This window comes from Exophiala oligosperma, assembly GCF_000835515.1.
Source record: "Exophiala oligosperma strain CBS 72588 unplaced genomic scaffold supercont1.6, whole genome shotgun sequence".
Taxonomy (NCBI): Eukaryota; Fungi; Ascomycota; class Eurotiomycetes; order Chaetothyriales; family Herpotrichiellaceae; genus Exophiala; species Exophiala oligosperma.
This window is the reverse complement of record NW_015622823.1, coordinates 2,252,333-2,272,029: the sequence shown is the minus strand read 5'-3', so window position 1 is coordinate 2,272,029 and position 19,697 is coordinate 2,252,333. Positions and strand designations below refer to the sequence as shown.

Here is a 19,697-nt window from a genome sequence, read left to right as displayed (position 1 = left end):
ACAGTAATGTTGGGAATATCATGCTTATAATCCCAAAACTTCAACATGGAACTTTGGTAAACTAGAAACAACACGTTCCTCTGGCACGTGCTGATACTCCGTATCTGGCCCCTTTATCATCACGGACGACCAACTGTCAGCAAGCACCCGAGAGACGACCAAAAAGTCGCCTCCTTATAGGCCCTCAAAGTTGCGCCAAACCTCGATCCCATGCTCAGGGCGTCCTCCTCGGTGCGAAAGGAAGGAGGACGTTGCAAACGATCGACATAGGGAAGAAGCCATTGCACCCCAGATGCCCTTCCTTCTCAACCCCAATCGAACAATATCGTAATCGATCGTAACCACTCTTTGACAAAAAAAGGAAACTTCTCCTGATTTTGCTCTTATTACCGAGATGTATCTGAAGAGTAGCCTCGAAAAGACCTCGAAACAACCACCTCTTCCTTTCGGCACGTTTGATATACCACCAGCCAGCCTCACTCTCCAAGGAACCGACCCAGCTCTGCCTCGGTCCACTCCCAGGCCTTCCTCGCCAACTCGTCATCTTGGGTGTGTTTGCTTCCCTTTCCCATCACACCCACGGGTTCAAAATACTCTCCATTCTTGACGAGGTCCTCCTTGGCCGTGGCAGCCCACAGTTGATTCCTCACGCCCTTTTCGACACTACTCGTCAAACCCATGGCCCTACCCGCGCCGAAGACAGCCTTGATCCATCCCGGAGACCCCGTCGCTCCGTTCAACAAATTCGTGCTGACAACTCCCGGATGGACACTGACCACCTTCATCCAAGGGTACCTCCTACTCATCTCCTTCGCCCAAAGGATGTTTGCAAGTTTACTCTGTCCGTATCTTTCGTAGGCACCCAACTTCGCCCCGTCGGTTTTGAGACTCTCAAAGACAACACCCCCCTGGGGCCCATAGACGTGTCCGTGACTCGACAAACTCACGATTCTCACATCACCATGACCATGACCGTCATCACCAGCAGCACATTCTTCCAGTTTGGCAGTCCTTTCGAGAATAGGCAACATCAACCTCGCAAGCAACGCGTGTCCGACGTGGTTCGTCCCCCATTGGACCTCGTACCCGTCCACCGTCATGCCCGGCGGAGTCGCCATTACGCCAGCGTTGAGCATCAAGATATCTAATCTGTCGCTCTCGGAGAGGAACCTCTCCGCCGCGACCCTCACGCTCTGCAGCGACGAAAGGTCCATCTCTAGCACTTTGACTTTCGTCGTCGTCGTCGTCGCCGTCGTGTCTGACACTACTAATTGTCGTTGAACAATATCCTCAGCTGCGGCCTTGCCCCTCTCCAAGTTCCTAGAAGCGAGCCATATCTCTTTCGGTCTGCCGTGGCGGGCGAATTCGAGGATTGACTGCTTTCCGAGGCCTATGTTGCCCCCCGTCACGAGGATGACTTTGTTCGTGAGTGGTGGAATATCTTTTGATGGGTTGAAGTTGACCATATCGGTAGACTTGTAAATGGAAACCTTTTTCTCCCTTTTCCTTGCATCTAACGGTGGATGGTTTCTCTTGGACGTCTAATTGAGATTTTGATGGTTGAGTTGTGCTCCTCACTGCGTGTCACGGAAAGAATCAAATGCATTCATTCTCATCGGCTTGAAAAACGATATACGTACTGGGTACAACAAGAAAATATCTCATCGCCCTTCCTCCTAGATGATGCTTGATGTACCCGAAAGGACGGGCAAGGCAATTCCTCCGTACGCCGTGGCCAGCCTTCGCGTTACGGACGAGAACAGTGCACACCGTCGGATATTTAGTACCCATGTATCTACAGCCTCGTCAATCCTCGGGATTCGGCTATACGAAATCCGTCTACACTGGATGTGTTCTCTCGGACTGTCTCGAGCACGTAATCACGAACGAAGGGAACCCTGCCTTCGATGCCTCCTTTATTCAGTAGGACGAGCACATGACGAGATCAAGATCATGGAGTACTCCGTACGCATGGGATAGATACCTCACGAGAACAAACTGAAAGGACGGTTTTAAGGCCGGATTGTTCAACCACTGTCAAAATTTTTCAATGGTCAAGCCCTTTTGAATTCGTCACATTTGCCTTTTTTCCTGTTTTCTTTGTTTGTTCTGGATCTTGAAGAGCAAAGTCACCTCCTTTCTCATGCTGACCGCCCTTGCTCGGCTATGCTCTCCCTCGAGTGGCGAAAACTATCATACACTTACAACCTCTCAACCCCTGAAACCATCTCCGGAGGCACCTCTGCAGTTTCGAGGTGGCAAAACGAAAAAGAGACACTTGATTGTTGTCAATTCTCCATCCCCTTTAAAGACGAAAACATCGATAAACCTCATCTCAGATCTGCCCAGCCCAACCCATGCCCATACCCGGTCCAGTTTGTCGACAAGGCAAGAGAAAGAAAATAGAGATCAACTCGTCACTTGACCTATCAACACAATCTTCAGTGACCTTGTGACCGCTTTCACCCATGCGAAAATTGTCTTGTTTTGTCTTTGCGACAGCACCTCACAGCATCACCACCTGTATGTAGCGTCTCCTAATCGAGGTGTCGTTGAAAAATCACCCCCCTAAGCCACACTCTTTTCGCAACACGTCAAACTTTCTTTGCAACAAAACCACGACTCTTGGTCGGACCACGAGGATGATGCTATCTTCCATATGGATGGTACCGACCTCTGCCGCCTCTGAAACCACCACCGGGTTTGTTGCCAGGGTTTTTGGGGCCTGTAGGAGCATTCGCTGGGGCGCTAGGTTGACCACCCGCTCCGCCAGCAGGACCCTTTGGCGGCTTGGGTGTGTGACCTCTCACTGGTCCAGTTGAATTCCGTCCATCAGGCTGAGGTACATCATCGTACATGCCTTCCCAAGACTGGGGGCCGCCCTGGACATTTTGGTTCCTCGGACCTTGCGAGTATCCACCTTGTCGGCGATTGTGTTGCTGCTCATACTTCTGCTGCTCGAATGCCAGCTGTTCTTGTGCCGAGAAACTGCCACGTTGTCCGCCGCCCATGGAAGCCGGGCCCATCGGTGGTCGGTTGCCTCCCATCTGCATAGGGTTCATGCCGCCTTGCTGTTGCATCTGCATCATTTGTTGCATCATCTGTGGTGTCATGCCTTGCATATTAGCATTCTGCGAATTCGGACTGTTTCCACCTTGCATCTTTTGCATCTGCATCATCTGTTGCATCATTTGAGGGTTCATCTGATTCATGCCCATATTGCCCATGTTCCCCATATTACCCATCATGTTGGACACCATCTGTTGTTGCATCATGGCAAAGTACTGCTGCATGCGCTGCCAGTATTGTGCCATCATCTGAGGAGTCATGCCGGAATTGTTGCCCATCATGTTAGGAGCCGCGCCCTGGCTAGACTGGCCTGCCTGGTTACCGTCATTACCGAATCGATCGTCTCGTCCGAATTTGCCTCTTCCTCGACGTGAGAAATCATCATCTTCGCCCATCTTGCCACGAGGCTGCGCTCTCTTGACCTCGATGGGTTTGCCGAGTATTTCCAAAGGCTGATGTTCAAGACACTTCTCGACCGCAGCATCGCTATCGAAAGTGACAAATCCAAAGCCTCGGGGGCGACCGGTATCCTTGTCCATCATGAGAGTGGCATCGACGACTCTTCCAAATTGCGCGAAGAAACTCTCAAAGTCCTCTTCGGTGGCATCCTGGCTCACTCCACCTACGAAGATTTTGGCGGTCTTCTCTTGTTCGTCTCGGGGTATGGCACGCTTGGGATCGATCTGGAAAGGAGAACGTAAGCGTCTGTCCTGTGGGGGTATCTTCTGGCTAGGGTAGCCAGGTTTGTCCTGTCCTTTGGGGCTCTTGGGGATAGACCTTACAATTTTTCCATCTAGGAAGTGTTCTTTGACCATGACGGTGTTAACGGTTTTAGGGTCTTTGAACGTCAAGAAGCCAAAGCCTCGCGAACGGCCGGTAGCGCTGTCTCGCATGACAGTACATTCCTGAACTTCGCCAAACTGGGAGAAGTAATCATGAAGGGATTCTGTAATGGGTTAGATAACCTTGTCGAGAGGCAGCAAACAGCAGTCTTTCACGGGAATGGATGGACATACGATCAGTTGTCTCCCAGTTGAGGCCACCGATAAACATTTTTCTGTAAAAGCACTATGTTAGCTATGGACTATGTTCATGTTGAAGGACGTCAGGCAAAGAGCAAATAAGAACAAATAGTAGGGGTTAAGTGCACAGAGCGTCCCATGGGCCAGAATGCAGTTTCAGCCATCTTCTGTTCTGCACAATTGTAGTCAGGCTGAGCAAATCTTCCACCTCCTAAATCGAGCAATATGAGATGGCAGGTGTATGTGTTGACAACGGTGATCGAGCAGTTTTGTCAACCGATGGCTTGAGACTCTAGCTGCGTCGACAAATATCTGATGCCAAAAGGTCTGATTGTGCACAAGCGCGGCAGGTGAATCGCAATCCTAGTTGAAATTCACCCTCGCGCAAAACTGATCTGCCTGCGCCATACTACACGTCGGCATCATAGATTTGTAGGAGGCCCAAGCATGTCTTGCGGTCGGTGAACGGGTGTCGACATGCACCACATACTGAACTTCTCGCAGCCTACTCTGCCCTCAACGCGAGAATAAACTCGGTTTAGCGAGTAGAGATTGTTTGGTGGCTGATTTGGGATTCACAGATACTCTTAAGCATCTATCTCCTGCCTGAGTATGGAAATGTTACTCTGCTCTGCTTGGTATAGTATCTCGTTGTATGGTAGGAACTCTTCGACCTCTTCCGTCCTTGCTGCTTGAAAGCTTTCTGAATTGCAATCGTACTGGCTAGTTTGACTCGAACTGTAGCTAGGACTGGGTGCTACTTTCTGGTTGTTGACAGATATCTTTTTGCATCACTTGGATTGGGTTTCCACAGCCGATGACCGTGGCCCGCTCCTCTCTGCTTCCAGCTCAAGTGCTCAACACCACAGCTTGAATGTTGCTTTCATATAGGGTTGCCATATTGCTTCTTCTAACGGCACTAGTCAATCCGAGACAACCATTGTACCCAACCCAGCATTCATCATTTTGACACAACTGGCGTTTTCAACCAGTATTGCTGGGGGCAAAGGATCAACGTTGATCGGGTCCGACCCAGTCTTGTCGGAAGACGGTAGCCATAAACATAGAGTAGCCAACAGCTGAGTCCAGAAACCATTCCCGAGACATTCGCCATCCATGGACGTTCGGCGACTTCTTCATGCGCTTCTGGACAATGTCCCCCTCCCAATAACCAAACAAACAAACAAAAGGAAGCAGTAGGTGCAAGTGTTTTGAATGCACAAGATAACAAGATAATGAACTTTACAGGGAACAAATAGAACTTACCCATCCTCCTTAAGAGTGACATTGTACTTTTGCTCCTGCGATATCTCTGGTTTTTCCTGTTCTTGTGGCTCCTGCTTGAAGCTAGACGGAGGCTCTTCGAAAGCCGAATTGTCAGCGTCGAAGGAGGGGTCATAGGCAATTTCAGGTTCTTCGCCATAACCTGGAGCATCGTTCTGTTTCATCGGAGTGTCAATTGCAGCAGGCTGAGAAGGGACTGCAGCTGCACCAGCAGCGGAGGCAGCATTTTCATCACCATCGTAACTAGCGCGTCAGAGTTAGTACTGAACTGCAAAGGCCAGGACGAGCCGGCGCAGAGTTGTGAGGTTCGAAGTGAGGCGACTTACAGATCGGCGAAGAGATCTTCCTCAACTTCGTCTGGTTCCGTCATCTTGAGATTCACCAACAATGAAGATTAGAAGAGCGTGAACAGGGGCGACAAGCGTGCTGTTCGCGTAGATGGAGAATACGAAAGAATTGAGATAAGCGAGGCTTGAAGGCCGCGCAGGTGTGAGGAGGTACGCGTCGCAACTCAATAAATGGTGAGAGCGACAGAGGATAGGATGTTTAAGGTGTAGACAATCAATTTGGAAGAAGCGATGGCTGTAAGGGGATGTGCGACAACAGAGGTCGAAGTGAAGGACGTGGTGCAGAGTAGACAGAGGAGGCAGAGATGTAAGTGGTCTCAAGGTCCGAGGGCATTTGGAGAACCAGCGCAGGCTTGGCGCCGCAGTGGCCTCATCCGCCTCAATGACCCTCTACAGCCTGTGACCGCAAACACGCCTTACGGAAGTCATGCAGGGCTTGTTGTGAGTCTACAAGCATGTTCTCTCCACTGCATGCAAAAGGGCCTCCAGAGAAAGCCCTCACAAAACATTTCTTTTGTTGTATTTATCCGAGGTGAGCATAACAGTGCCACCATGGCTCACAAGAAGCCAGGCCAGCAGGTAAACAATCTATGCGCCCCTCTGATACATCAGGCTGACCAACGCAGGAAATGGTTCAGGTCGGTTCGTGATACTATGATCTCTTGATCCTTGCCATTATATGTCTATTGTTTTGACTGAACTAACTGAAACCTTCTGCACAGATAGATCAGAGTACGCTCAAGTCGTTCCCCTAGCGAACTATGCTAACAAATCGAAGACGGCCATCTTCGCCGTTTTGGAGGAGCAGGTCATCCTCGCGACAGGCTTCGGGCAAGTCCAACAAAGTGATAGGCGCATCTTACTCCCACGCGGACATGCTCAAATTCGAATCATTGTAAGACCTGGTCAAACACACAATCCCGAAGTGTGAACTGTCAGTTGATAAGTCACAGGTCATTGGGCTCTGGTTCAAGGCCTAGAACACCCCCTAATCCTACGTCGAGACCGTCACAAACACCTCCTGCAGATGGGAGGGGTTACCATTCTCCGGAACGAAAAGCATACCCGGCCTATACCTCTTCGGTACTAAGTGAGAGTTGGGATGTCCTTGGTGATGAGGACGTGGAGGGCGATGACGATGATCTTGTATACGAAGACGACGAAGACGAGTTCGGATTACCTAGCATATCCAGCATGCGTCGGAAGAGGAGCTTCAAGAACAAGGCATTGAAAGCACAACAAGTTTCCTACCCGAGTATTCATCAGACAACATCTGGTTCGACGTTAGCACCTTCGCCAATGCCTCAGCTACATAGATCAAGCAGTTTCGATATAGCAGAGGAGCGAAACCCATTGTCATATCCCAGCGCGAAGAAGGGTGATGGAAAGATCTTAAGGCCGCAGTACAAGGACATCCTGCGGGACCCAGCCAACTCGTTACATCTCATCAATCATCCGGTGCTGGCAAGCAATGCTACTCCAAAAGAGACAGAAGCGCACAGCACACGAATATCACGGATCAACAGATTTAAGCGGATATTGCAGGCCAGCTCGGTATCGTTGCCAGATCTTCGCTCTGCCGCCTGGTCGGGAGTACCTGAGGAGGTGCGGGCAATAACGTGGCAGCTTTTGCTTGGGCATTTGCCAACAAATAGCGAAAGAAGAGTTACTACCCTGGAGCGCAAGCGAAAAGAGTATCTCGATGCAGTACGGCAAGCTTTCAATTCTGGCACCATGGGCAACCGGAATGGATCAAGTACGGGTGTCACTGGCCTTGCTTCACAGCCTCCTGTGACTACTGGCCGAGGCCGTGGTCTTGATGAAGCTATTTGGCATCAGATCAGCATCGATGTTCCCAGGACCAATCCACACATTCCGCTTTACCAGTATGAAGCCACCCAAAGGTCTCTCGAGCGAATCTTATACGTCTGGGCCATCAGACATCCTGCCAGCGGGTACGTTCAAGGCATCAACGACTTGGCAACACCCTTCTGGCAGGTCTTTCTTGGGACATATATCACGGATTTGAACATCGAAAGCGGCATGGATCCAGGACAACTTCCGAAGCCCGTCATTGATGCGGTTGAAGCAGATACGTTTTGGTGTCTGACGAAACTGCTAGACGGCATCCAGGACAATTATATTGTGGCTCAGCCTGGCATACATCGGCAAGTAGCTGCCCTGCGCGACCTTACGACGAGGATTGATTCTGGTTTGGCCAACCACTTCGAAAGCGAACACATTGAGTATATGCAGTTTAGTTTTCGATGGATGAATTGCCTCCTGATGCGAGAGTTGAGCATCAAGAACGTGATCAGGATGTGGGATACTTACATGGTAAGATGACCCCAGTGTTGTTGAGTTTTTGCTAAAGTGGTGTTTCTCTAGGCTGAGGAAAACGGCTTCTCACAGTTCCACCTCTACGTGTGCGCAGCCTTCCTGGTTAAATGGTCGGAGCAACTGATGAAGATGAATTTTCAAGAGATATTGATGTTCTTGCAAGCACTTCCGACCCGGGAATGGACCGAAAAGGACATTGAGCTGCTTCTTAGCGAGGCTTTCATCTGGCAAAGCCTCTTCCGTGGTTCGAGGGCACATTTGCGGACTTCGAATAGCACAATACCTATGGGATCTTTGGGTCCATCAGGCTGATACATTATCAGTTCAAATATGCATTTATGACCATTACTGAATGAGTCCATATGAAGTTCTAACGCTCGTCTGGACATTTATTTTATGTCCATTGTGTACCTGAAAGCTCCGGACAAATGTCTCGTCTCATTCAGGGGCAGAAATCAGGGCAGCGAATATAATTGGTGGAATGAGCCGGGGAAGTTGATCAATTCCAGTGACGGCGAATGATGTCATATACGATGCTCCATCATTGAACATTGGAAGGAATATAGTATGGAGACTTGAGTAGAGCTTTATTCATTACGACAAGGCTTGATGCACTTTGATGACGCTGTCATTTACAGAACAGATCATAGCATCACTGCGTGCCCTACGGAGGAAAGGAATTCAATTACGACTACATTCGCTATAGCCTCCAAAGGTCCCAATACTGACGTGGAGTAAGCATCATCGGTTGACGGATCCGCTGTGATCTTCGATACGAGTATATTTCCCCAGACACACGACCGATGACCGACTGACGGGGTCGTGTGCTCAATCATGGAATCTGAGAGTGCGGTGTGTTGATAATTTTCCATTTTCTTCTTTCATGCTTTCTGCCTGCGGTCCTTTTGGATGCCCATGAATTCCAGGTGTTTTGAAGTACATCACAGTCCTGCGCGACATTTTGGAACAACCAATTTCCTTGCCGCTGCTGCAAAGTCCTCCTACCGCACTGCCACTCGTTACAGGCCCTTCTCGCCTGCTCTCCAACGCTTTCAGGTCACGCCATCTTCCGCGAGACCGTTTTCGAAAATGTCTGACAAGCAAGAACCTCATCAGTTCCAGTCCGGCGATACAACGCACCGCAAAGAGGATCAGTGGAAACACAGAGAGCCCTACCGCGTACATGACAATGCTGAAGACTTTGAGGTGAAGTGGGAGGGGAGTTGTCACTGTGGAAGAGTCACCTATCAACTCAGCAGAGACAAGCCGTTGGCCGCAAAGTACTGCCACTGCACGACCTGCCAGAGGTTACACGGGGTGAGTTACCTCCAGACTTGTTCTTCGCTCCCCAAAAATTTGGGCATGTGACATACTGACAGGCGTAACAACAGTCACCGTTCCAGTGGGCCGCCATCTTTCACAAGTCGGACATCAACTTCACTCAGGGCCACCATGAACTCGGCTGGTACGACCCGACGAACAAGGACATCTCCCATCACCTCCCTTGCAAAGTCTCCTGCGCGTACTGCCGATCTCCGATCATGGATGAAGGCCGAAACATGATTCTCCTCTTCCCACCATTGATCAAGGACATCAATACGAAGAAGGGCAGGGAAGCATTCAAGCCGACATGTCACATGTTTTATAAACAACGGGTGGCCGAGTTCCGCGGAGACGGCATCGTCAAATGGGCCGGGCTGGACAATCAGTCCGACATGCTCGACGACGACGAGAATGTGATTGTCGAGTACGAGAAGGGCATGAAGGAGAAGGACATGGACGAGAAGAAACGGAAGCATGTCGAGATGACGGAGCGGAATGGTGGTGAAGAGGTCAAAAAGGTCAAAGGTGGTTCAAAGGAGTAGTTTTTGTTCATTATGAGAGTCGTAAAAAGATATTTCCCCCAACTAGCTGCCCAGTCCATGAACCAACTATTGTTTCGTATCGTTTCCTTGGAAATAAATCTTCTGGCGTCTGTCACGTAACGCCACTGGCTGCTAGGAACGACATATTTACTGATTCTAGAGCTAGCAAGGACGCATGCGCTAGAATTTTTCATACTCACTTTTGGCTAGAGCAGATCTTGACCCCAATCGTACACCTAACCGTGAGTGGTCTCGAAGCTGCTGAATTCGAACTTCAGCAGGTCAGCAAATGTCCTGCCAGCTCAATGCGTGTCTGCCCATTCGGAACATGTAGGCTCCTCCTGCTGCTGCTGCGCTCGTTGGAAGGTCCTCTAACTGTAGAATTCTCTCCATTTCACAGTTTCCTGCTCGCCACAGGCTCCTGAACTTGGCGTAAGACCGCAGGACAGGATTGAAGGGATGGCAAGCCCCTTCGTTAAAGCACCCAGAGTCTGACGGTGCTTGATTGTCTGCATGATAGAACGGAGCCCGCTCGCCATGCTAGCTAGTTCTGGCGTTGTAGTTCGTAGGAATCATCAAGCCCCTGGCATTTAGTGACTCGCTTCTGCAGGCAATCTCGGGGAAGGGAGAAGTGTCGTTATCGCACGAAAGGTTCTCGTCTCGCCCGTATTCGTACCCTGGTGCTCCGGGGTCAGTTTAGACTTGTCGTTGGCATTGAAAAGTGTAGTTGCGGATTACTGGGCTGTGGCATGATTGAACCCCTGTGACTGATAGATGTAATCGGTATGATATAGCCTGGTAGGGGGAAAGGGGAAGTTCTGCCTGCAATTTCTACCTACCTCAGTATACCTACACTTCCTGGAGCTTTTCAACCGGTCCAGAAAACTGCACCTACTGCGGTGACACAGCGAGAACGACAAAAGTCGCTCCTTCCTCAAATCGAAGCATTCGCTTCAGGTAGGCTCGCCGGGAGATGGGAAAGGCATAAACCTCTCCTTCTCCCATGATTCCTCTTCTTCTTCCTCCTCCTCCTCCTCCTCCTCCTCCTCCTCCTCTTCTTCTTCTTCTTTTATCTCAACAGGTAAGTTTCCTCCCCTTTCTGTTTTGCTTATTGTGCAGCAGGTCTTTGGATGTCTCAATTCCAACAACTCACGATAGCTGGAGCTTGTCGAAGATCAGTGACATTGACTCCTCCCACGACATCCCCAGATTAATATTCTCAAGCAAAGCGTACCGGATCATGGGCTCTTCCAATACCTTTGATCCTTAGCTTTGATGAGGAAACATTTTTCCATAGTACCTTCAGATAGCCATGTCCAGTCAGGTTGAGTAGATGGAAGCAATGAAGATGATAAACCCCTAAGTGCCTGGCCGCGAGCCTCAGTTTCATTGCTCTAGTTGGTCATTCATTTGTTAAGTCTCAAGAAAGCTGAGAATGGCTGATTCTTCAAGATTTTGCAATATCTCATCACCGGCTCAAAAATGGCAAATACACGCGCTAGCACGATATATTGCTTTGCGTCTAAACTCCAACCTCACGACATATCCCAAGACATGAAGAAGAACAAAAGGAAAAACAGGAGGAGAAACAAAGTGGAAGTTATTAATTTATTAGTAACGATTCAAAAGGGCCACGTGATTCTCCTATCGTCCCTGTTGGGAGGTATGTAAGCTTCGGGCAAACTTCAGGTGTAGTTGATCTGTCTGTGTGGAAGCGGGTGCCTATTGTACAGTACTGTACGGTGAGCGCAGTGGTTTTAAAAGTGGCGGCACCCCGAGCCCCGAGCGGAGCCAAGTCCCAGGAGAGCTCTACCTCGGACTCGTCGTACTCTTACTCCGAACAGCACGTGTTATCAATGTCAACTATTCAACAGCAAAATCTTCTGCGAAGCGTCTTCAACCCGTCATCCATGATCCGTGAACCCTAGCTATTGGCCTCATCTTTCTCCGTCGGGCGCTGATAATTGCAGCCAACAAATAACATGACAAAAGCGCAGCTGGTCGACAATATCGACCTGACTGCCATCAAGCCTCTTCTCCGGGCCTACGCTCTAGGATACATCACAGTCACCGGGCCCAGGCTATTCACCTTTGCGAGAAACCTCAAGCAAAAGGATGTCCCGTTGCACGAGCACCTAGCTACCCTATGTAAAATCCTCAAAACCTCCGCAGAGTTCAACCGCTTGCCGACCGCCGTGGCCATCATCGTGGGAGGTGCCACAGCACTTCCACGCCTTGTTCATATATGTCTCAATTGGCCTGTGCCCGTCAGCCAAAGGACTCACGCTCGACAACCCAGCAACAAATACTCAACTTGGATCCAATTCATCTCTTCACTTGTGTCGGCGTGGGTGGCCTTTGACCTTCTCAACAGAGATGAGAGCTGGGTTCGGAAACGCGCGAAATCACGTACCGCCATCACCAGCACCAGCACGAATATCCACGATGCTACCATTCTCTTCGAATCTCCAAATCAGCACCACATACCACCTCCTTCATATCACCCACATTATTCTGGCAAGACCATCGACTTCACCCTGTTTGCTTTCAGCCGAGCACTGGACATAGCCGTCATTACCGCCTGGACACAAACTCGCTCGAAACCCTGGCATCCCGAGCACCGGCACCCCAGCCTCGCCACCGCGGTGCGAAAGCTCATGGACCCTGCGATATTCGCAACGTCCGCAGCTGTTATCATGTGGTCATGGTTTTACTCCCCAGAGCGCCTCCCGCGAGAATACAACCGGTGGATCTCCAAGGCCGCCGACATCGACCCTCGCGTCATCCAAGCTCTCCGGCTCGCTCGAAGAGGCGAGTTCGTCTACGGAAAAGACACCGGTAAAGCGCCACTCCTTCAAAGCTTGTCCCGCGAGCTCGGTCTGCCGGAGGTGTACGGTGATCCTGCCCGGACCATCCCTGTCCCCTGTGAGCTGTACCACTGTGGAACCGGGAAAAGCTGCGAGAGGCATGCCGCTTCGAGGTTCTGGCGAAGTTGGAAGTTCGCCATGGAAGTCTACGTGCCACTTCAACTCCTCGCGCACCTTCGTCACCCCAGTTTCAATGCCGCCATGAAGAGCATCAAGGGCGCGGCCAGGTCCTCTTCCTTCCTGGCTGCATTCGTCGCACTCTTCTACTACGCCGTGTGTCTGGCCAGGACGCGCTTGGGCCCAAAGGTGTTTTCGTACAAGACCATATCTCCACAAATGTGGGACTCGGGCCTTTGTATCCTGGCAGGGTGTCTCGCGTGTGGGTGGTCTATCCTCTTGGAAAGACCGAGTCGACGACAAGAGATCGCCTTCTTTGTCGCACCGAGGGCCCTGGCTACGGTCCTGCCCAGGGTGTATGATAAGAAACATCAAAGGAGAGAGCAAGCCGTGTTTGCCACCAGTGTTGCGGTGGTTTTGACAACAATGAAGACCGGTAATAACGGGCGCAGCGTCAGGGGAGTTCTGGGAAGACTTTTGAATCATGTCATGAAAGAGTAGGCTTTATGATTTTGTTCTATTATACGGAGTATGGCACCGAACCAATGTTCTAAAGAGGCGTCCACTATTTTTCCAAGCGGATGAAAAACCTCAATATTGAAGGTTACGTTATTCTACCCTTGCAACTCCAACATACTGCCTCCGTTCGCTGGCACATGGTTCCCATTTACCCACCTCGCCTCGTCGCTCGCAAGCCATCCCACAACGCACGCTATGTCTTCCGGCTCAGCAAGACGTTTCTCTGCCGTGGCCGCATTCTTGAGGTCTTCCATCCACGTCATTCCCGCAGCCTGAATGGCACGCATCACGTCCGTCATCTGAAAGAAGAACACACATCCAGCGTCAGCACAAAGAACTTAGACACATAGATTCGACAGACGTCGACACTCGACGTGGGAAGCGGGTGCTGTGGGGGAACGCAAAAGGGGTAAAATAACTCACAGTTGGCCCAACACAGACAGAATTGATCGTTATCCCTTTCTCCGCCGAATAATTAAACGCCAGTGATCTTGTGAAGCTGTCAAAGGCGGCCTTGGAGGCGCCGTACATGGTCGCGATCTCCTGGTTCGGCTGCCGACTCGCGGTACTTGAGATATTGATCACACGGCCACCGCGAGGCAGATGTGGGAGAGCTTGGAGCGTGAGTTGGGTCGGTGCCCATGCATTGCCGGTCATGAGCTGTTGGAATTTCTCGTGCGTGGCGGACGAGATGGGCTGGTTTGCCGCCGGGTCGGCCAACGCCGCATTGTTGACGAGGATGTTCAATGTCGTGGTGTCGAGTTCGGAGAGCGTGGCGGATATCAGGTCTGGTGCGAACGCAGGTGAAAGGATGTCGGCGTGAATGGCGATGGCCTTGACGTCGGGGTTGATCTCACGGATCGCGGTCAGTGTAGAATCGGCGGAGGTCTTGTTGCTGGCGTAGGTGAGGGCCACGGCGGAGACTCCGAGACGAGTCAGATGGACAGCTATCGCTCGACCGATACCACGAGAACCGCCGGTCACCAAAGCGGTCTTGCCGTACAGAGGTGCTGGGATCGTGGGGATTGACGTCGCCATGGTGTTCATAACGCAAAAGACAGTGAGGTTACGGGTCTGATTTGGGGAGAAAAAGGGGGAACAGGAGGTGCTTGAGATCATGAGAGAATATAATATGTATCTCAAGCCAGTGTGCTCCGGGTCTACCTTTGTCCTTTCTATATTCTCACTGGATAAGAGGCATTGACTACAGATATCGACATTTGACGTGGATGCTTGTACACTGTATGTTCCAAGACTCTACTCATACAGCGAATCCACAATGCAATGCATTATTCATACAGCTACTCCACCGAGGAGGGAATCAGCTCCCATCAGTTTTGAGACTCACAAAACCCACGTATGGAAGTGGAAAAAGTTGCATGCCGTCCGAATCGCGGACTTCAACATAAGCACTATCACTCTAAAAATGGCCTAGGGAGTCTTGTACATATCCGAGACTTGTATATATATTGCATTACCAAGGTCACCGACAATGATCGCTTCTGTAGAGCAATGCTTGGCTTTGGGGGCGCAGTAGATTAGTGCTCATCGGTCGCTTTCCATACTCGACAGGGACTCGAGTTGGCGATGGATACTGGCGTCAGAAGAATCTGATATCACCTTACACTGGAGTAATCTACCTAGGTAGGTACATCGTTGATGCTGGTGGATCGAAGTGGATCGAAGTATTGCTTTAGCAAAATGCGCTTTGATGTCGAAATGCTCAACAGAAGTTACTGATCACGTGCTAGCGCCAGAAAGTCTTCACAGCTCTCGATTTAAACCATGGCCAACTTCAACCTTGAACGATGAGCGTTGCAGTATCGATTCTGTAGACCTACGTTCCTTTCCCTGCCACAGCTACGGATCGCGGGGTCTCTGCACGCCTCGTCTGACACTCCAGACAAAATGTGTCGTATCTGCGGGCGCATGATAAAATGTATATTCGATTCCATGCCCTCGAGGGCACCGTCGAGCACTTCAGTCAGGTAAAAGAATTCATTCCTCTGCTTTTTAAACTCCCCTCTTATTCTCGAATTTCTGCTCTGAATCGACTGACACAAGGCGCTCCAGAACGTTTCGACAACCTCAGCAAACTCGCTCCCACCACGTCTCGTCCCGTAGCCTCCTCCAGAGCGCACTCGACATCTCACCGAAACCGACGACCCAGCAGCCCGCGACGTTCCTCCTCCCCTTCCGCTCCCGTCGTGGCCTTCACCAGGCGGCGACCCAGCAATCCGCCAGTCCGGCTCACGACTTCCACAACACTCAAGCCGAGATCCCTCCGTCCAGCTATCTCCAAACGGCCACGTCCGAGTCATCCCCGACCTCTCACTCCGCAACGACATCCATCTCTGCGCCCTCGTCGACGACAAACTCCCTCAGTCGGCCCTTGGTTCTCTCGTCGTCGCTCCAGACTCTCCTCCCCCGTCTCGCGGACCAGAACCCGCACTACATCATCTCCCACATCCATCGATTTCCATACATGCTCACGGAAGGCGACGTCCTCCGTCTTCCCTTCCACATGCACGGGGTATCTCCCGGCGACGTTCTCCGTTTCAACCGCGCGTCCATCCTCGGATCGCGCGACTACACGCTCAAGGCCGGTGCGAAGAACACAGAGTCCTACGACGCCAAGCGAACGGGAGAACCGCAATACATCGACGAGAGACTCTTCGAGTGCCGCGTGCGGGTGATGGGACTGGAGACCAACCCCATGATGGACAAGGAGAAGAAGAAGCGAAGAAACAGGCATCGCAAGGTCGTGCACAGTAAACACAAGTACACCGTGCTCAGGGTGATGCAGATCAAGGTCAAGAGCTTGGAAGAATTGAAGTCGGAAAAGGGTATGCTGGTTCTTGAGGGTGCAGAGGCACAGGAAATTACCGCGTGATTTCCAGGTCTCGACTGAGAAAGGCCAGGAGACTTGCTATATCCAATTGTATAATGGTTTCAAATAACTGTCCCAAGTCCTTTCAGTGTTGGTGGAAGACCAAGGTACAACAATATCGATTCTGAGCAAAATTGCTCACGTTCGGAGTCCTTGTCGTGTTTTTGACATGCGCAAGACTTTTGTACATCTGATATATCCCGTACTTACAAAATCGTCATGTATACAAAGAAAGTCAAGACAGTGTTGCACACACGGGTAATCAATTGTGTACTATGTGATAGCAGATTTGTTCCATGTATGTTTTACCCAGTAAAACTAGAGGTCATGAATCGTCTTTTGGAGTCTGATTGTACTATCAATATATACACACACGAATAATGGGTGTCTCGATACTCTATGGACTGGTGAAGCTAGTAAAAAGTCCTCCATAATTCCAGGCCAAGATTGATCGTCGAGTACGGGCTAAATAGATGGTGATGGCAACTCCGTAAATACCTGGTGTCTCTGTCCGCTTATTCTTTATCTTACACTACAGTCTTATCACTTCTTTTACATTCATCTCACCTGTTCACCCATTGACCTTTCACGAGATTCAATTGGCTTCCGCGCAAAAGCTCAAGCTAAATCATCAGAAGAATGTTATACTGAATGCTCACATGCCATGAAAAAAAATTCTGGTTGGTTTGCACGTCAAAACCAAGCCAGCCAGCCAGCCACAGCCAAATGTCACATCTCACTCATTCGCTGACACGAGAATTACCATCATCACCATCTTACAAGGCCTCTCTGAGCCTACCGAATACGACTCTTTTTGGGGATGGGGCATGTGATTGCATTTCCCATTTCCTCGAATGGACGTTCCCATACGGTCATCATCATCATCATCATCATCATCATCATGAACCCCCACAATTGTTTGATTTTCAGCCAACGCCTCCCCCCCGGACAAGACATACAATGAGCCAACCTAGACATTACATACATGATTTTGCCTTGCATAACTACGGGCCCCGACAAGTGAGCCAATCGAGCAAGGTGTTTCAAAGAAGCCAAAGCCAAAGCCAAGAACAAGCTTACCCGGGCTGAATGATATATGTCTTAGGTGCATACTGTTCAGTGTCGTATGAACCTCAGGTGATGACGACCCTTGTAAGTTGTTTGCCCACTCAAGTCGTGAGTACATTGGGCATTGTACTTTCTTTTTGGCATGTTCGAGTCTGACTGAGATGCGAGACTCTACATTGGCCTCATCGCTCACTCCTGCAGACATACCCACACTCAGGTGAGTTGTTGCCAAAAAAAAGAGAAATGAAAAGTGACTCCCGTCAAGTCCCGGGTGATTTGAATGTTTTGCCAAAAAAACATTGGCTTGTTCTGGGCACAACCTCGTCTATTCAAGTACCCTGTAAGACTTTTTGACGCACGTCGTAGCGGTTTGTCTACTTTTCTCCAAGTAGAGACAAAAGCAGGTCTCTGGAGCTTCTCGGATTCGCCAGCGAAGTAAAGGCTCTCTTTGCGAAGCCAACGGTGAGAGACATACCTACCCTTACAGACCCTGCAGGCTATTCTACAGGTTCGAGTGTGGATGACACCTTGTTTTTGGCTATGGCTGGCTGTAATCGACCCTCAAACCTGGCTTGGTCCGGCGTAATATCTGCTTGCAGTATCCTGCATGCCGCTCGCCTGGGCTCTGCAGGATGCTGCACGTCTTTCCAGCTCGTGACACCATCAGATCACATACGAAGGGTGAACAAGAAAAGACTCCGCCTCAATTCGTTCCCTGAGGTCAGACAACTTTCCTCCTCCCGAAAGCCCTGATTGCTCTGCATCTCTGGGGCGAGAGGCCTTGTGCCTTGTCGGGACAGCTGAGGAGGTTTCGGTTGTGTCACCATCCACCATGCTGCCATGCAATGCACCAGTCAGATATGCCACCTGTCAGAAATGCAGATGTGTCTCCAAATCAAATGTGATCACCGTTTGATTCTCACCTAGGTATGCGTGGTTTTGCCTTTTCAGCTGCCTTTCTTTCAACTCTGGCGTTGGCATTCCCGGATCCATTTTTGAATTCCTCAAGGCTACCAATTTTACCATGTGCTTTCCACTCTTGAAAAGGTATAAAGAGGATGATCTAAGAACGTACGATTCAACAACTCTTCTTCTGTTCTTCTAACCTCCTTATCGTCTGTTACTTAAACCTCCATATCAAAGGCAAAAGGTACAGTTGTACACACTTACCAATTAGTATCCACATCTATATCATATATAGATACTACACACCACCATCACCACACAAACACACACACACACACACACACACACACACACACTTCATACGACGTGACACATACCATAACAAATCAAGTGTCGAAAAGGGAAAAGAAAGAGAAGAAAAAAAATGTCTTCAGTTTCTATCCACGTCGAGAACCGCCAATCCGGCAAAAACGCCAACGCCAACGTGCCCGTCAACGGCCACAAACAGACCTTTGGCAGTCTGTACGGCGGTACCTTTGGCGGTCAAGTCACGGTGGACGCCATCTTCGTCCAATCCCCCGGCACCGCCCAGGGGGTCAAGATTGTCGTCTCGGACGCCCAGGGTCACCAGAAGGCCGTGCTGGACGACAACGGTACCCCTTACGTGATCGGTTCCGTCACCGACATCACGAATTGGACCATCAGTGCTACGAAGCAGTAAAGACTTGGTCCAATGGAGGTCTAGGACCTTTTTGGTGTTTCGGGGTGGATAAGAATGACGATGACAACGATGGATGTGAAGAGGGAAGAGAACAACAACAACAACAACAACAACAACCAAAAATAGGTGAAATGGAAATTGATCATACGTATTCCATGCCAACCACTCACTTCCCCAGGATATGTTTGGACCAAAAAGAAAAGTCGGTCTAATGGTTTTGATTTTGAAACAACCACAAGGGGAAAAAAACAACAAAAACAAAAGGCGACAAGAATCAACGACTCGGGTAGAACCCCCAAAAGTGTTTTTTTTTGGATGATGGGTCGATGGGTTCATCGATCGTGGCACTACTACTACGGATGGTGACAAGCGTATTCTCTGTACAGTTACCATTCTGGACCCGTACCTTTGGAACTTAAGTAGGTACCTTACTTGAGTGGAAAGTGTACACTAGTAGTAGTAGGTATGTACTGAACCTAGAAGTGATGACCCTAGGTAAATTTTTCCCCCCCCAAAGGCTCAGGTCACGGCAAATCAAAACAGTGACAATACACACACACTCTTTATACAATTATCAAATCAATATCAATTCAAACATTTATTCAAATACCCCGAAATTAAAACACTGCTAGCTGTATACATACACACACACACACACACACACACACACACACACACACAC

General features: G+C 49.9%; 7 protein-coding genes across 10 annotated transcripts; 5 read left to right on the top strand and 2 right to left on the bottom strand.

Annotated features, from left to right (window-relative positions):
* Positions 1-2,058: 2,058 nt before the first annotated feature.
* PV06_07220 (uncharacterized protein) lies at positions 2,059-6,000 on the bottom strand. The gene is made up of 5 exons (XM_016408424.1): positions 5,702-6,000; positions 5,358-5,618; positions 4,086-4,126; positions 3,852-4,015; positions 2,059-3,752 (listed from the first exon to the last, which is right to left on the bottom strand). The coding sequence occupies exons 1-5, from the start codon at positions 5,743-5,745 to the stop codon at positions 2,649-2,651; spliced, it is 1,614 nt and encodes a 537-aa protein (XP_016261904.1). The 5' UTR covers positions 5,746-6,000; the 3' UTR covers positions 2,059-2,648.
* Positions 6,001-6,141: 141 nt separating this feature from the next.
* On the top strand, positions 6,142-8,677 carry PV06_07219. 3 transcript variants are annotated; one of them, XM_016408421.1, is made up of 6 exons: positions 6,142-6,301; positions 6,349-6,364; positions 6,445-6,454; positions 6,501-6,617; positions 6,676-8,059; positions 8,111-8,677. In XM_016408421.1, the coding sequence occupies exons 1-6, from the start codon at positions 6,194-6,196 to the stop codon at positions 8,372-8,374; spliced, it is 1,899 nt and encodes a 632-aa protein (XP_016261901.1). In that variant the 5' UTR covers positions 6,142-6,193; the 3' UTR covers positions 8,375-8,677. The 3 variants fall into 3 exon arrangements, with proteins under 3 accessions (XP_016261901.1, XP_016261902.1, XP_016261903.1); XM_016408422.1 differs by having other exon boundaries at positions 6,349-6,454; XM_016408423.1 differs by lacking the exons at positions 6,142-6,301; positions 6,349-6,364; positions 6,445-6,454 and having other exon boundaries at positions 6,476-6,617.
* Positions 8,659-9,972, top strand: PV06_07218. Of its 2 annotated transcripts, XM_016408420.1 has the most exons (3): positions 8,659-8,914; positions 9,179-9,379; positions 9,454-9,972. In XM_016408420.1, the coding sequence occupies exons 1-3, from the start codon at positions 8,897-8,899 to the stop codon at positions 9,925-9,927; spliced, it is 693 nt and encodes a 230-aa protein (XP_016261900.1). In that variant the 5' UTR covers positions 8,659-8,896; the 3' UTR covers positions 9,928-9,972. The 2 variants fall into 2 exon arrangements, with proteins under 2 accessions (XP_016261900.1, XP_016261899.1); XM_016408419.1 differs by having other exon boundaries at positions 8,659-9,379.
* Positions 9,973-11,787: 1,815 nt separating this feature from the next.
* On the top strand, positions 11,788-14,026 carry PV06_07217 (uncharacterized protein). Its single transcript, XM_016408418.1, has one exon. It carries the CDS (start codon positions 11,910-11,912, stop codon positions 13,410-13,412), a length of 1,503 nt encoding a protein of 500 aa, XP_016261898.1. The 5' UTR covers positions 11,788-11,909; the 3' UTR covers positions 13,413-14,026.
* On the bottom strand, positions 13,526-14,468 carry PV06_07216 (uncharacterized protein; the record flags this gene model as incomplete). Its single annotated transcript, XM_016408417.1, has 2 exons — positions 13,526-13,729; positions 13,854-14,468. The coding sequence occupies 2 exons, from the start codon at positions 14,466-14,468 to the stop codon at positions 13,526-13,528; spliced, it is 819 nt and encodes a 272-aa protein (XP_016261897.1).
* A 768-nt stretch (positions 14,469-15,236) lies between these two features.
* PV06_07215 (uncharacterized protein) lies at positions 15,237-16,605 on the top strand. Its single transcript, XM_016408416.1, has 2 exons — positions 15,237-15,418; positions 15,504-16,605. The coding sequence occupies exons 1-2, from the start codon at positions 15,339-15,341 to the stop codon at positions 16,321-16,323; spliced, it is 900 nt and encodes a 299-aa protein (XP_016261896.1). The 5' UTR covers positions 15,237-15,338; the 3' UTR covers positions 16,324-16,605.
* A 2,113-nt stretch (positions 16,606-18,718) lies between these two features.
* On the top strand, positions 18,719-19,227 carry PV06_07214 (uncharacterized protein; the record flags this gene model as incomplete). Its single annotated transcript, XM_016408415.1, has 2 exons — positions 18,719-19,011; positions 19,194-19,227. The coding sequence occupies 2 exons, from the start codon at positions 18,719-18,721 to the stop codon at positions 19,225-19,227; spliced, it is 327 nt and encodes a 108-aa protein (XP_016261895.1).
* Between the last annotated feature and the right edge of the window lie 470 nt (positions 19,228-19,697).